At 42.8% G+C, this 14,603-nt stretch overlaps 1 protein-coding gene across 5 annotated transcripts in view; it reads left to right on the top strand.

Moving 5' to 3' along the window:
• Positions 1-8,577: 8,577 nt before the first annotated feature.
• Positions 8,578-14,603, top strand: part of LOC139413073 (chloride channel CLIC-like protein 1) — a 29,375-nt gene continuing 23,349 nt past the window's right edge. For 2 of the 5 annotated variants that reach the window (XM_071160105.1, XM_071160104.1), the window contains exons 1-2: positions 8,578-8,979; positions 10,540-10,620. In XM_071160105.1, the coding sequence (XP_071016206.1) occupies positions 8,824-8,979; positions 10,540-10,620 (237 nt within the window). In that variant the 5' untranslated portion in view covers positions 8,578-8,823. The remainder of the gene's footprint in view (positions 8,980-10,539; positions 10,621-14,603) is intronic. The other 3 variants (XR_011634762.1, XM_071160106.1, XR_011634763.1) reach the window with 3 other exon arrangements.

Genomic DNA, 14,603 nt, shown 5'->3' with positions numbered 1-14,603 from the left:
CCACCAAAAATCTTGAAATTTCCATGCCTAACTATAACATTTTCCGACAAGATAGGCATTCCAAAGGGGGCAGAGTTGCAATCTACTGCAGAGATAGCCTGCAGAGTTCTGTCATACTATCCAGGTCCGTGCCCAAACAATTCGAGCTTCTACTTTTTAAAATCCACCTTTCCAGAAACAAGTCTTTCACCGTTGCTGCTTGTTATAGACCTCCTTCAGCCCTCAGCTGTGCCCTGGACACCATCTGTGAATTGATTGCCCCCCATCTATCTTCAGAGTTCGTTCTGTTAGGTGACCTAAACTGGGACATTCTTAACACCCCAGCTGTCCTACAATCTAAGCTAGATGCCCTCAATCTCACACAAATTATCAAGGAACCTACCAGGTACAACCCTAAATCTGGGCACCCCCTTAGATATCATTCTGACCAACTTGCCCTCTAAATACTCCTCTGCTGTCTTCAACCAGGATTTGAGCAATCACTGCCTCATTGCCTGCATGCGTAATGTGTCCGCGGTCAAACGACCACCCCTCATCACTGTCAATCCCTCCCTAAAACACTTCAGCGAGCAGGCCTTTCTAATCGACCTGGCCCGGGATTCCTGGAAGGATATTGACCTCTTCCCGTCAGTAGAGGATGCCTGGTTGTTCTTTAAAAGTGCTTTCCTCACCATCTTAAATAAGCATGCCCGTTCAAAAAAATAGAACTAAGAACAGATATAGCCTTTGGTTCACCCCAGTCTGCCCTGACCAGCACAAAAACATCCTGTGGCGTTCTGCATTAGCATCGAATAGCCCCCGCGATATGCAACTTTTCAGGGAAGTCAGGAACCAATATACTCAGTCAGTAGCCTGAGTAGCCTAGCTAGCTATATTGGCTAGCTAGTCTAATCAGTTCGGCAGGCCGTCTGCACTGATTTACCACTCAAATCATTCTCCTCGTTTTTTTTTTCTGTGTAAAAACGTAGTGAGTAATTTATTCCCTGAATTTTGCTGTCTCTGTTTCTTTCCTTTTCTGGAAACCCAATTTTGTTTTTGAGGGGGGCATAGTGGTTATCTCTCGTGAATGCTTAGGCTACATGCCGGAGCAACTGTCAGATCAGCTGTATTTTTTTTCTTCTCCTCATGGAGAATGGACCAAACCATGTGCATTGTGAGGGGGATAGAGATGCCTGATCTGATTATGGTTATACGTTTTAATTTTCATCACAGATTATTTTGTCTAACATTTTTTAAATGATAAACAAATAATTATCTAAACATTTAAGGGACCCTACCAGGCTAGGGCCCCACAACACCCTTGGATGGTGGATCAGTGATTCACATGTCTAATAAGCCAGTTTGTCAATCAAGTTATCCCCTCTTTGTTCTCTGACACAATTGAACACAATGTTGTGTGTGGTTCGTCCCAGGAGCAAAGAGCTTCATCTTTTGGAATATTTGGCCATTGTATGTATGTACAATGTCCACAACCACAACATGTTTGTTTGTAGTAGACGCCCTCAGGCATACACGGATGTGGGGGCCAAAATCATAGAGACACTGACCCAGCAATTTGAAATCTGGCACTCCCCCTTATCCTGATGAACGACCAGCAGATGACGTATGAAGGACTACATCTTCACCTCAGCGAACAGATCCCTCTGTCCAAATCAAATCAAATGTATTTATATAGCCCTTCGTATATCAGCTGATATCTCAAAGTGCTGTACAGAAACCCAGCCTAAAACCCCAAACAGCAAGCAATGCAGGTGTAGAAGCACGGTGGCTAGGAAAAACTCCCTAGAAAGGCCAAAACCTAGGAAGAAACCTAGAGAGGAACCAGGCTATGTGGGGTGGCCAGTCCTCTTCTGGCTGTGCCGGGTGGAGATTATAACAGAACATGGCCAGGATGTTCAAATGTTCATAAATGACCAGCATGGTCAAATAATAATAATCACAGGCAGAACAGTTGAAACTGGAGCAGCAGCACGGCCAGGTGGACTGGGGACAGCAAGGAGTCATCATGCCCGGTAGTCCTGAGGCATGGTCCTAGGGCTCAGGTCCTCCGAAAGAAAGAGAGAATTAGAGAGAGCATACTTAAATTCACACAGGACACCGGATAGCACAGGAGAAGTACTCCAGATATAACAAACTGACCCTAGCCCCCCCGACACTTAAACTACTGCAGCTTCGCGTTCCTAGGAAACTATGCAGTTTTTTGTTTTTTTACGTGTTATTTCTTACATTAGTACCCCAGGTCATCTTAGGTTTCATTACATACAGTCGAGAAGAACTACTGAATATAAGATCAACGTCAACTCACCATCAGTACGACCAAGAATATGTTTTTCGCGACGCGGATCCTGTGTTCTGCCTTACAAACAGGACAATGGAGTGGATCCCATGCAGCGACCCAAAAAAACGACTCCGAAAAAGAGGGAAACGAGGCGGTCTTCTGGTCAGACTCCGGAGACGGGCACACCGTGCACCACTCCCTAGCATTCTTCTTGCCAATGTCCAGTCTCTTGACAACAAGGTTGATGAAATCCGAGCAAGGGTAGCATTCCAGAGGGACATCAGAGACTGTAACGTTCTTTGCTTCACGGAAACATGGCTCACTGGAGAGACGCTATCCGAGGCGGTGCAGCCAACGGGTTTCTCCACGCATCGCGCCGACAGAAACAAACATCTTTCTGGTAAGAAGAGGGGCGGGGGCGTATGCCTTATGGCTAACGTGACATGGTGTGATGAAAGAAACATACAGGAACTCAAATCCTTCTGTTCACCTGATTTAGAATTCCTCACAATCAAATGTAGACCGCATTATCTACCAAGAGAATTCTCTTCGATTATAATCACAGCCGTATATATCCCCCCCCAAGCAGACACATCGATGGCTCTGAACGAACTTTATTTAACTCTTTGCAAACTGGAAACCATTTATCCGGAGGCTGCATTCATTGTAGCTGGGGATTTTAACAAGGCTAATCTGAAAACAAGACTCCCTAAATTTTATCAGCATATCGATTGCGCAACCAGGGGTGGAAAGACCTTGGATCATTGTTACTCTAACTTCCGCGACGCATATAAGGCCCTGCCCCGCCCCCCTTTCGGAAAAGCTGACCACGACTCCATTTTGTTGATCCCTGCCTACAGACAGAAACTAAAACAAGAGGCTCCCACGCTGAGGTCTGTCCAACGCTGGTCCGACCAAGCTGACTCCACACTCCAAGACTGCTTCCATCACGTGGACTGGGATATGTTTCGTATTGCGTCAGATAACAATATTGACGAATACGCTGATTCGGTGTGTGAGTTCATTAGAACGTGTGTTGAATATGTTGTTCCCATAGCAACGATTAAAACATTCCCTAACCAGAAACCGTGAATTGATGGCAGCATTCGCGTGAAACTGAAAGCGCGAACCACTGCTTTTAATCAGGGCAAGGTGTCTGGTAACATGACCGAATACAAACAGTGCAGCTATTCCCTCCGCAAGGCTATCAAACAAGCTAAGCGTCAGTACAGAGACAAAGTAGAATTTCAATTCAACGGCTCAGACACAAGAGGCATGTGGCAGGGTCTACAGTCAATCACGGACTACAGGAAGAAATCCAGCCCAGTCACGGACCAGGATTTCTTGCTCCCAGGCAGACTAAATAACTTTTTTGCCCGCTTTGAGGACAATACAGTGCCACTGACACGGCCTGCAACGAAAACATGCGGTCTCTCATTCACTGCAGCCGAGGTGAGTAAGACATTTAAACGTGTTAACCCTCGCAAGGCTGCAGGCCCAGACGGCATCCCCAGCCGCGCCCTCAGAGCATGCGCAGACCAGCTGGCCGGTGTGTTTACGGACATATTCAATCAATCCCTATACCAGTCTGCTGTTCCCACATGCTTCAAGAGGGCCACCATTGTTCCTGTTCCCAAGAAAGCTAAGGTAACTGAGCTAAACGATTACTAGCACTCACTTCCGTCATCATGAAGTGCTTTGAGAGACTAGTCAAGGACCATATCACCTCCATCCTACCTGACACCCTAGACCCACTCCAATTTGCTTACCGCCCAAATAGGTCCACAGACGATGCAATCTCAACCACACTGCACACTGCCCTAACCCATCTGGACAAGAGGAATACCTATGTGAGAATGCTGTTCATTGACTACAGCTCGGCATTCAACACCATAGTACCCTCCAAGCTCGTCATCAAGCTCGAGACCCTGGGTCTCGACCCCGCCCTGTGCAACTGGGTACTGGACTTCCTGACGGGCCGCCCCCAGGTGGTGAGGGTAGGCAACAACATCTCCTCCCCGCTGATCCTCAACACTGGGGCCCCACAAGGGTGCGTTCTGAGCCCTCTCCTGTACTCCCTGTTCACCCACGACTGCGTGGCCACGCACGCCTCCAACTCAATCATCAAGTTTGCGGACGACACAACAGTGGTAGGCTTGATTACCAACAATGACGAGACGGCCTACAGGGAGGAGGTGAGGGCCCTCGGAGTGTGGTGTCAGGAAAATAACCTCACACTCAACGTCAACAAAACTAAGGAGATGATTGTGGACTTCAGGAAACAGCAGAGGGAACACCCCCCTATCCACATCGATGGAACAGTAGTGGAGAGGGTAGCAAGTTTTAAGTTCCTCGGCATACACATCACAGACAAACTGAATTGGTCCACTCACACAGACAGCATTGTGAAGAAGGCGCAGCAGCGCCTCTTCAACCTCAGGAGGCTGAAGAAATTTGGCTTGTCACCAAAAGCACTCACAAACTTCTACAGATGCACAATCGAGAGCATCCTGGCGGGCTGTATCACCGCCTGGTACAGCAACTGCTCCGCCCTCAACCGTAAGGCTCTCCAGAGGGTAGTGAGGTCTGCACAACGCATCACCGGGGGCAAACTACCTGCCCTCCAGGACACCTACACCACCCGATGTTACAGGAAGGCCATAAAGATCATCAAGGACATCAACCACCCGAGCCACTGCCTGTTCACCCCGCTATCATCCAGAAGGCGAGGTCAGTACAGGTGCATCAAAGCTGGGACCGAGAGACTGAAAAACAGCTTCTATCTCAAGGCCATCAGACTGTTAAACAGCCACCACTAACATTGAGTGGCTGCTGCCAACACACTGACACTGACTCAACTCCAGCCACTTTAATAATGGGAATTGATGGGAAATTATGTAAATATATCACTAGCCACTGTAAACAATGCTACCTTATATAATGTTACTTACCCTACATTATTCATCTCATATGCATACGTATATACTGTACTCTATATCATCGACTGTATCCTTATGTAATACATGTATCACTAGCCACTTTAACTATGCCACTTTGTTTACATACTCATCTCATATGTATATACTGTACTCGATACCATCTACTGTATCTTGCCTATGCTGCTCTGTACCATCACTCATTCATATATCCTTATGTACATATTCTTTATCCCCTTACACTGTGTACAAGACAGTAGTTTTGGAATTGTTAGTTAGATTACTTGTTGGTTATTACTGCATTGTCGGAACTAGAAGCACAAGCATTTCGCTACACTCGCATTAACATCTGCTAACCATGTGTATGTGACAAAGAAAATGTGATTTGATTTGATTTGAAGCTGAGACAGGAGGGGTCCAGACCTCCAGTTCTGTTACCGGTAAGTAAATCAATATTTTTGTAAGGAATCTGCCTAAGATACTGGGTGATATTTGTAGTTATTATGATAATTTCCTTTTGTATTGTGGTTAGTGTTACAGTATTTGTGGTGGTGTAGGAAATTGTGGACACATCGTTGTGCACAGTGGGGAGCTCAGCTTCAGTGATTCATCTGGGATCATGGCCAGAGTGAACTGCAGAGTATTTTTTCTTCTCCTTACCCGCACTTGTCTCCCCCTTGGGGTTATCCTGACTCAGTCTGAGGATGAGGGCCTTCAACTGTTGAATGACATGCTGAGGGAGAACAGCTTTGCAGGGAAAGGTCAGATAGGACAAAGTAGTGGTATAGTGGTGACCCTCTTCGCTGTAGTCAAGAACATCATGTATGCCAGGGATGAGATGCTTGTGCCCCTTTATCAGCAGGCAAAACAAAACCCAGTTGTAGCCAGGTTAGTATAGTATAACAGTATATTGATGTGCAATCTATTAATTTATGATTTATTCTTAGTAACTGTTTTTATGATAAAACCAGGACTTGCTGATCAGTTTTAGGTTTTTTTTAAATGACATTTTCCCAGTCCATGTTTGGGATATGTTGTTATTTGGGATACATTTCCCTTATTTGACACCAACGTGATAGTACAAGACATTGTTCAATGACATATTTGATCCTAATTACAGGTACAAGAAACTCACGGCCTACTTCGACTGACGGCTCAGTCGTCGAGACTGTTGGGTACTGCACTATCGGGAGGAGCTGCCAACCCAAGGGAACAACACAAAAAACTTTGTGTAGGCAGCAATGCTCCAGATGACAAAACGTTGAAACTCCCTGCCTGATTTGACCTGCTGACATGCCGCCTAGAGGCTGGGTGACTGAAGTTGCTCTTGGCCGCTGGAGAACGTTCCAGTGCTCACGTTTTCTGGCCCAGGATAGCAATGTCAACCCATCTGACATCGAGCAGGTAACATAGTGATGAATAGGTTTGTAATATTATATTACAAAAACCCATCGTGGTCATTTTATTATATCTTATAGCTCACATTATAAGTTGTCTATCCTCCTAATGTCTGCCAGCTGAGGGAGAAGCAGTACAGGGTGAAGGGCACCACACCAGGCCAGACTTATACTGTGGACATGAAGATGGACCTCTGCACTTGTCCAGTTGGGCACACAGGAGCTCCATGCAAGCACCAGGCTGCTGTGGTCCTGGTCCAGATATACAAATGCCTGTCCAGCAACTTCCTCCCGACAACACTGGAGATGAGGGCTGAGTTGCTGAAGATAACAAGAGGTAAAATAGTGACTATTTTATTATAGTTGATTGTTAGACAATAATGTATGTTAGTATTTTAAGTACCAAAGCAGAGTGCTGAAATGGATTTAAAATATATCTTATGGCAACAATACCTCTGGATTTTCTGCAGCAATTGAGATAGCCAATTCAGCCATTAGCTGGTGAGTGAGCACATTTAACAGACAGATTATGAATATGAGGCAACAATACAGAATGTCATCTTTTATTTCAGGGTATTTTAATAGACATCTATTTGAGTATTTCAAAATGAAAACACATGCAACTAGTTTGAAGAGTTTCAAATGGCCATTTGAGGAATTCATAAGCATCTGGACAAATTAGTGACGTCCCAGCCCAGCTCGTGACCTGTAGGAATAACTAGTTTGATGCAGTCCATGATGAATTACCACAGCTATGTTACTTATTTGCTTCATAAAACGATACTATAAAGTATATTTTTGTTTTATTATTAAATATATATGCAGTATATATTATGTATTTAACAGCTACATTTCAGGTGACGCAATGACTTCATAAGATACATCATTGTCACAACACAACTGATTGGCTCAAACGCATTAAGAAGGAAAGAAATTCCCCAAATGAACTGGGTCACCTGTTAATTGAAATGCATTCCAGGTGACTACCTCATGAAGCTGGTTGGTAGAATACCAAGAGTGTGCAAATCTGTCATCAAGGCATAGGGTGGCTACTTTGAAGAATCTCAAATATAAAATATATTTTGATTTGTTTAACACTTTTTTGTTGACTACATGATTCCATATGTGTTATTTCATAGTTTTGATGTCACTATTAATCTACAATGTAGGAAATAGTCATAAAAAATAATAAAGAAAAACCTTGGAATGAGTAGGTGTGTCAACTTTTGACTGATACTGTATACATCTGTATATCAACAGTTGATAAGTTTTATTAACTAAAAGTCCCAGAATAAAACCTTTAACTCAAATCCATTTGAATGATACGGTTTGTCTCGAACAGTTTAAATTCCCCTCATCTATATCATGTGTTTATCTTACAGACATTCTGCCTGATTCACCTGATCTGGTGGAAGACATGCTAAAGGGTTTCAGTTCCTTGACCAAGGATGACTATTACAGTGAGGCCCTGGTAGAAATGGCTGAACAATACTGAGCAATGAAAGCAAATCCATCAAGGCTGGTGTCTGAAATGCATTGCTTCGGCAAAGCCCATGTCAGCCCAGCAGCCAAGAGAGCAGCTTGACATCCCGGCAGCATTATTTTAATTTAACGTTTTTATTTCACCTTTATTTAACCAGGTAGGCTAGTTGAGAACAAGTTCTCATTTGCAACTGCGCCCTAGCCAAGATAAAGCATAGCAATTCGCCACATACAACAACACAGAGTTACACATGGAATAAACAACAATTTCGGCAGGTCATTTTAGAAAGAGAGGGTCCAGATTGTCAAACCCGGCTGATTTGTAGAGGTCCAGATTTTGCCGCTCTTTCAGAACATCAGCTATCTGGATTTGGGTGAAGAAGAAATGGTGGGGGCTTTGGCGGGTTGCTGTGGAGGGTGCCGGGCAGTTGACCAGCAAAACGACAAAACTGATGGCACTGTGATAGACTGCATCCAGTTTGCTGAGTTGAGTGTTGGAGGCTATTTTGTAGATGACATCGTCGAAGTCGAGGATCGGTAGGTGGCGGAGTGCACATTTAATTGTTGCGAACGCCATTATACCAACGAAGAAGAATGTCGCCAAAGCCAGTTAGACCACAGCTTGAAGTTATTGTTGTGTTTGAGGCACGAGTTATTAAATGTAGCTTAGCTAGAGTAGCCTCCCAATGTCATAGTAGTAACGTTAGCTAGCCGTCTTAAAAGGAAGAAGATGTCAACAAGTGCTGTCACGATGTTAATCATCACTGCTGCTGTATGCAGCCTGTTGCTCGTTGCTCAAGGGCAGATGGACGATGAGGAATGGATTGATCCCTATGATATGTTGAACTACGACCCAAGCACAAAGACCATGAGAAAGCCTGCTGAGGTACAGTACAAGCAGCTGCGCAATGCCTGCTTTTCGTGCCATGACTCGGTGCCATTAGTTGAAATTATTATTTTATTGTTTAGGGTGTCCCATCAAAAAAAAACATATTTTGACCAATGGGTAAAATAATGTGAAAGGCTGCAATATGTAACTTTTTAGGCGCCACGACCAAATTCACAGAAATGTGTGTTATTAAAGACCATTTTCCAGTACATGAAACTCTTCGCGGCAAGAAATCCATCGCCCATTCAACATATCCTAGATTTATGTTTTTATTACTTCTTAACAAAAAAAAAAAATTTAGTGGTTGTCATACGCTTACAATGTTTTGATTATTGATTGAACAGTCGTTAAGATTATATTTGTTTGTGATCTTTGCAAAATAATTTATGGACGCAGCAGTTATTCGCTAGAATCGTAACGCTCGTTGATATAGGCTGTCGCAAAAGTTAGCCAAAGAGCCATTTTACTGGTTTAAGTATAATGCAGTTGATTTGCGATGACACAAACATTCTATTAAGCAGGACATTCAAACGAGCCTTAATCTTATTGTAATCCAAAAGTAGTGTGAATTGCACTCATAAGTAACATGTAAATCGGGGCTTAAAAAAAAGCGTTATATAAGAACGGCCATTCTCATTGAAAGCAAATATAGGAAGCGGTATGATGTATGCGCACTAATTCTATGCTTCCCGTTCTTAAGTTTCGTTTTTTTGGTCTTTTACTTTCGGTTTTGTACACCAACTTCAAACAGAAGGAAGAAAATGCAATATTTTTGGTTATGAATAATATATTTCACTCTGTTTTAAATGGTACACTGATTATCTACACTAGACTTGCTTGTTTTGTCACAAACTGAAATGGCAGAACGATTTCTGCATTGTGCAGCTTTAAATGCGGAAGGCACATTTCGGTTTAATGCATTCAGTTGTGAAACTGACTAGGTATCCCCTTTCTGATGGTTGGCCAATACGCTTCTGACTGTGCCAGGGGATGATTATGAGGCCAGATCGTTCTTCAATATGTTCATAGATGACCAGCAGGGTCTAATAATAATAATATGTGGTTGAAGAGGATACGACAGGTCAGCGGTCCGTGGTAAATAAATGTCAGTTGGCTTTTCCTAGCCAAGCTTTCAGAAGTCGAGACAGAAGATCTGAAATTTGGCACACATGCTCAGGAATATGATTCTAGTTAACACACGTGATATATCAGACACCACTGTCCCGATTTTGGCAAATTACACTGATTGGCCCAAGGGGGCTGCTATAGTAATCAACTGAAACCCCACACTTTTAAAAAGCATACTTCCTTTCCTATTTGAGCATTCATTTGTCACTAATTGGCCCAAAAGGGGGCGACGCAACATTTGTGGGGGACGACATGTTTAATGTTGCCATGTTTTGTTGTTTTCTTTGACATGTTTCCTATTGCAGTAGCTAGCTATTTGAACAAAAACATGACAAATACACATTATTTTGAACATCTCTTAAATGCTTATGACAGAATGGCGAGAAGGTAAAATGTCACTTTCCTGAGTTTTCTTTTTTTCTTACACAGGTTTCACAGCTGCCTTCATGCAATCTGGTGTTCAAGCAATTCCTCACCAAGTTTCTAAAGGAGATAAAAAAAATTGGCCAGGTATGTTTTGGCATTGTCTCAACTTGTGTGAACACTAAATCGATGCCCTAATGCTCTTTATGTAAAGGCCGGAGCTATGGATCAGTAGGTAACCATCCTGCCTGCCCCCCTCAAATCTTTTCCCCAGAGCTGATCAATCAGATTCACATTCTGCTCATGTTGTTTTAAAAAATAACCCCCTTTTTCTCCCCAATTTCGTAGTATCCAATTGTTAGTATTTACTGCCTTGTCTCATCGCTACAACTCTCGTACGGGCTCAGGAGAGACGAAGGTCGAGAGTCATGCGTCCTCCGAAGCACAACCCAACCAAGCCGCACTGCTTCTTAACACAGCGCGCATCCAACCCGGAAGCCAGCCGCACCAATGTGTCGGAGGAAACACCGTGCACCTAGCAACCTGGTCAACGCGCACTGCGCCCGGCCCGCCACAGGAGTCGCTAGTGCACGATGAGACAAGGATATTCCTACCGGCCAAACCCTCCCTAACCCGGACGACGCTAGGCCAATTGTGCGTCGCCCCACGGACCTCCCGGTCGCGGCCGGCTGCGATAGAGCCTGGGCTCGAACCCAGACTCTCTGGTGGTACAGCTAGCGCTGCGATGCAGTGCCTTAGACCACTGCGCCACCTAGGAGCTGCTCATGTTATTTTACACACAGATTTTTTTTTTTTTACATAGTTGCTGCTCACCCTCCCCCGCCCATCATGTTTCTTACATTTCTTTACTCACCCTCTTCTGAACCAATTTGATTGACATGATGTAGCCTACGTCTCTGCCTCATTTTTGAATAGCAGAAATAAAAACCCTGCAGCTATTTGAAATGAATATTCTAAAAGTAAAGATATTTTGTAGGCTAATTTGGGATGTAGGCTACAACCTGTTGTAGGCTAACTAAGAATATTGCAGTAGCACAAGCAGGGCACAGTCTACACATTGCATTGGGGCAAAACAATCAGCGTTTTAACCAGATATACATTTGTGATGTTTGCAATAGCCTACTTTTACACCAGACTAAGACGTCTAAACATCGCCACGTGGAGGAAGGAGTATGGAATTACTCTAAAGTCTTTAATATCAAGCAAGCCTTTTGAATTCGAGAACAAATATCTGAGTGTTGCAAACAAAAATAATGATATTGAAAGCCAAAACAAATGTGCTTATTTTGTTAAGAGCAAAATAAATAATATTGCAAGGAAATAATTTTGAAAGGCAAGAACAATATTTTGGGCGATAAGGCCAAAATCTATATCCCGATAACGATACATATCACGCTATAGCACATTTTCTGTCAGAAATACATAAATAGTTTATATAAAATTATACTCAACAAATAAAAGGTACTTACTCATATTTGATTATTTCTCCTTTTATTTAGAACCTTTGTTCAAATTTTCAATTAAGCATGTAACAAAATATAAAATATTAATGTATAAAATCTAAAAAGGTAAATGGAAAACATTTCAACTATAGTTGCAAACAAAATAAATATAGGTCTAAAAATGTTATATACAGTTGAAGTCAGAAGTTTACATTCGCTTATGTTTGAGTCATTAAAACTAGTTTTTCAACCACTCCACAAATTTCTTTTCAAACTATAGTTCTGGCAAGTCAGTTAGGACATCTACTTTGTGCATGACACAAGTAATTGTTTAGACAGAATATTTCACTTTCACTGTATCACAATTCCAGTGGGTCAGAAGTTTACATACACTAAGTTGACTGTGCCTTTAAACAGCTTGGAAAATTCCAGAAAATTGTCATGGCTTTAGATGCTTCTGATAGGCTAATTGACATAATTTGAGTCAATTGGAGGTGTACCTGTGGATGTATTTCAAGGCCTACCTTCAAACTCTGTGCCTCTGCTTGACATCATAGGAAAATCTAAAGAAATCAGCCAAGACCTCAGAAATAAAATTGTAGACCTCCACAAGTCTGGTTCATCCTTGGGAGCAATTTCCAAACACCTGAAGATCCCACTTTCATCTGTACAAACAATAGTACGCAAGTATCAACACCATGGGACCACGCAGCCGCCATACCGCTCAGGAAGGAGATGCGTTCTGTCTCCTAGAGATGAACATACTTTGGTGCGAAAAGTGCAAATCAATCCCAGAACAACAGCAAAGGACCTTGTGAAAATGCTGGAGGAAACGGGTACAAAAGTGTCTATATCCACAGTAAAACAAGTCCTATATCGACAACCTGAAAGGCCGCTGAGCAAGGAAGAAGCCACCGCTCCATAACCGCCATAAAAAAGCCAGACTACGGTTTGCAACTGCACATGGGAACTTTTTGGAGAAATGTCCTCTGGTCTGATGAAACAAAAATAGAACTGTTTGGCCATAATGACCATTGTTATATATGGAGGAAAAAGGGGGAGGCTTGCAAGCTGAAGATCACCATCCCAACCGTGAAGCACAGGGGTGGCAGCATCATGTTGTGGGGTGCTTTGCTGCAGGAGCGACTGGTGCACTTCACAAAATAGACGGCATCATGAGGAAAGAAAATTATGTGAATATATTGAAGCAACATCTCAAGACATCAGTCAGGAAGTTAAAGCTTGGTTGCAAATGGGTCTTCCAAATAGACAATGACCCCAAGCATACTTCTAAAGTTGTGGCAAAATGGCTTAAGGACAACAAAGTCAAGGTATTGGAGTGGCCATCACAAAGCTCTGACCTCAATCCTATAGAAAATTTGTGGGCAGAACTGAAAAATTGTGTGTGAGCAAGGAGGCCTACAAACCTGACTCAGTTACACCAGCTCCTTCAGGAGGAATGGGCCAAAATTCACCCAACTTATTGTGGGAAGCTTGTGGAAGTCTACCTGAAACATTTGACCCAAGTTAAACAATTCAAAGGCAATGCTACCAAATACTAATTGAGTGTATGTAAACTTCTGACCCACTGGGAATGTGATGAAAGAAATAATTCTCTCTACTATTCTGACATTTCACATTCTTAATAAAGTGGTGATCCTAACTGACCTAAAACAGGGAATATTTAGTGGGATTAAATGTCAGGAATTGTCAAACTGAGTTTATATGTATTTGGCTAAAGTGTATGTAAACTTCTGACTGTGTGTGTATATATATTTTTTTTTGGGGGGGGGGGGGGGGGGGCTTGCTTGCTTGTTTTGCATGTTATTGTGACATTACTACGTGTCACATATTAATTTGCATTTGGTACCTTGCGTCAAACGTTAGCACTAACTCACAAAGCCGTTTATTATGTTCAGCATAGGAGAGCCAAGCACAGGAAGCAGCTTTTTCAGTAGTTTAGTTGGAATAGGGTCCAGTATGCAGCTTGAAGGTTTAAAGGCCATGATTATTTTCATATAAAGCAGCTTGATTGCTCATTCCAGATGTTAGATGTGTTGATTAGAATCACATTAGAATCTTCAGCACCTAACCAGAGTTTCTAAACCCAGAGGCGCAACATTGCAAGATTTATGGGAACGTTTGCGAAGCAGGCCGGGGTTTGAGACGTCTATGGACTTGAAATTGCAGCTGACACTGCAGGCAATTATTAGCATCAGTCATTCACAATTTTCCCACAATACATCACGGTTTTGATGCTCTTAAACACAGCCAATGAGAGTGGAAAATTGTGAGTGAAAAAAGTGGAAAATTCTTCCATAGTTGTTAATTTTCTCAATCTAAAGGCACAACCTGGATTAGAGCCAAAGCTCATGTTACTCCAACCTTGTGAAACTGACACTGATGTGTACCTGCACATGAGCTTAGCTAGCCAATGTCACCATGACATTGCCTATAAGTGTGATCGGGGATTTCTATTGGTAGAAGCAGTTTCTGCCCATGGTCATACTGTACTACTAGCAAAGAAGCTATCAAGCAAGTTGATTAACACAAATGACTGTGGTCATTTCTAGATAGCTGCAGTGCCAAAACCAACTTTCTAAACCTCAAATTACACTGCAATCGGAAAGTATTCAGACTCCTTGACTTTTTCCACACTTTGTTACA

Source organism: Oncorhynchus clarkii, chromosome 7, assembly GCF_045791955.1.
Source record: "Oncorhynchus clarkii lewisi isolate Uvic-CL-2024 chromosome 7, UVic_Ocla_1.0, whole genome shotgun sequence".
Classification (NCBI taxonomy): domain Eukaryota; kingdom Metazoa; phylum Chordata; class Actinopteri; order Salmoniformes; family Salmonidae; genus Oncorhynchus; species Oncorhynchus clarkii.
This window is presented reverse-complemented; position numbering and strand designations above follow the sequence as displayed.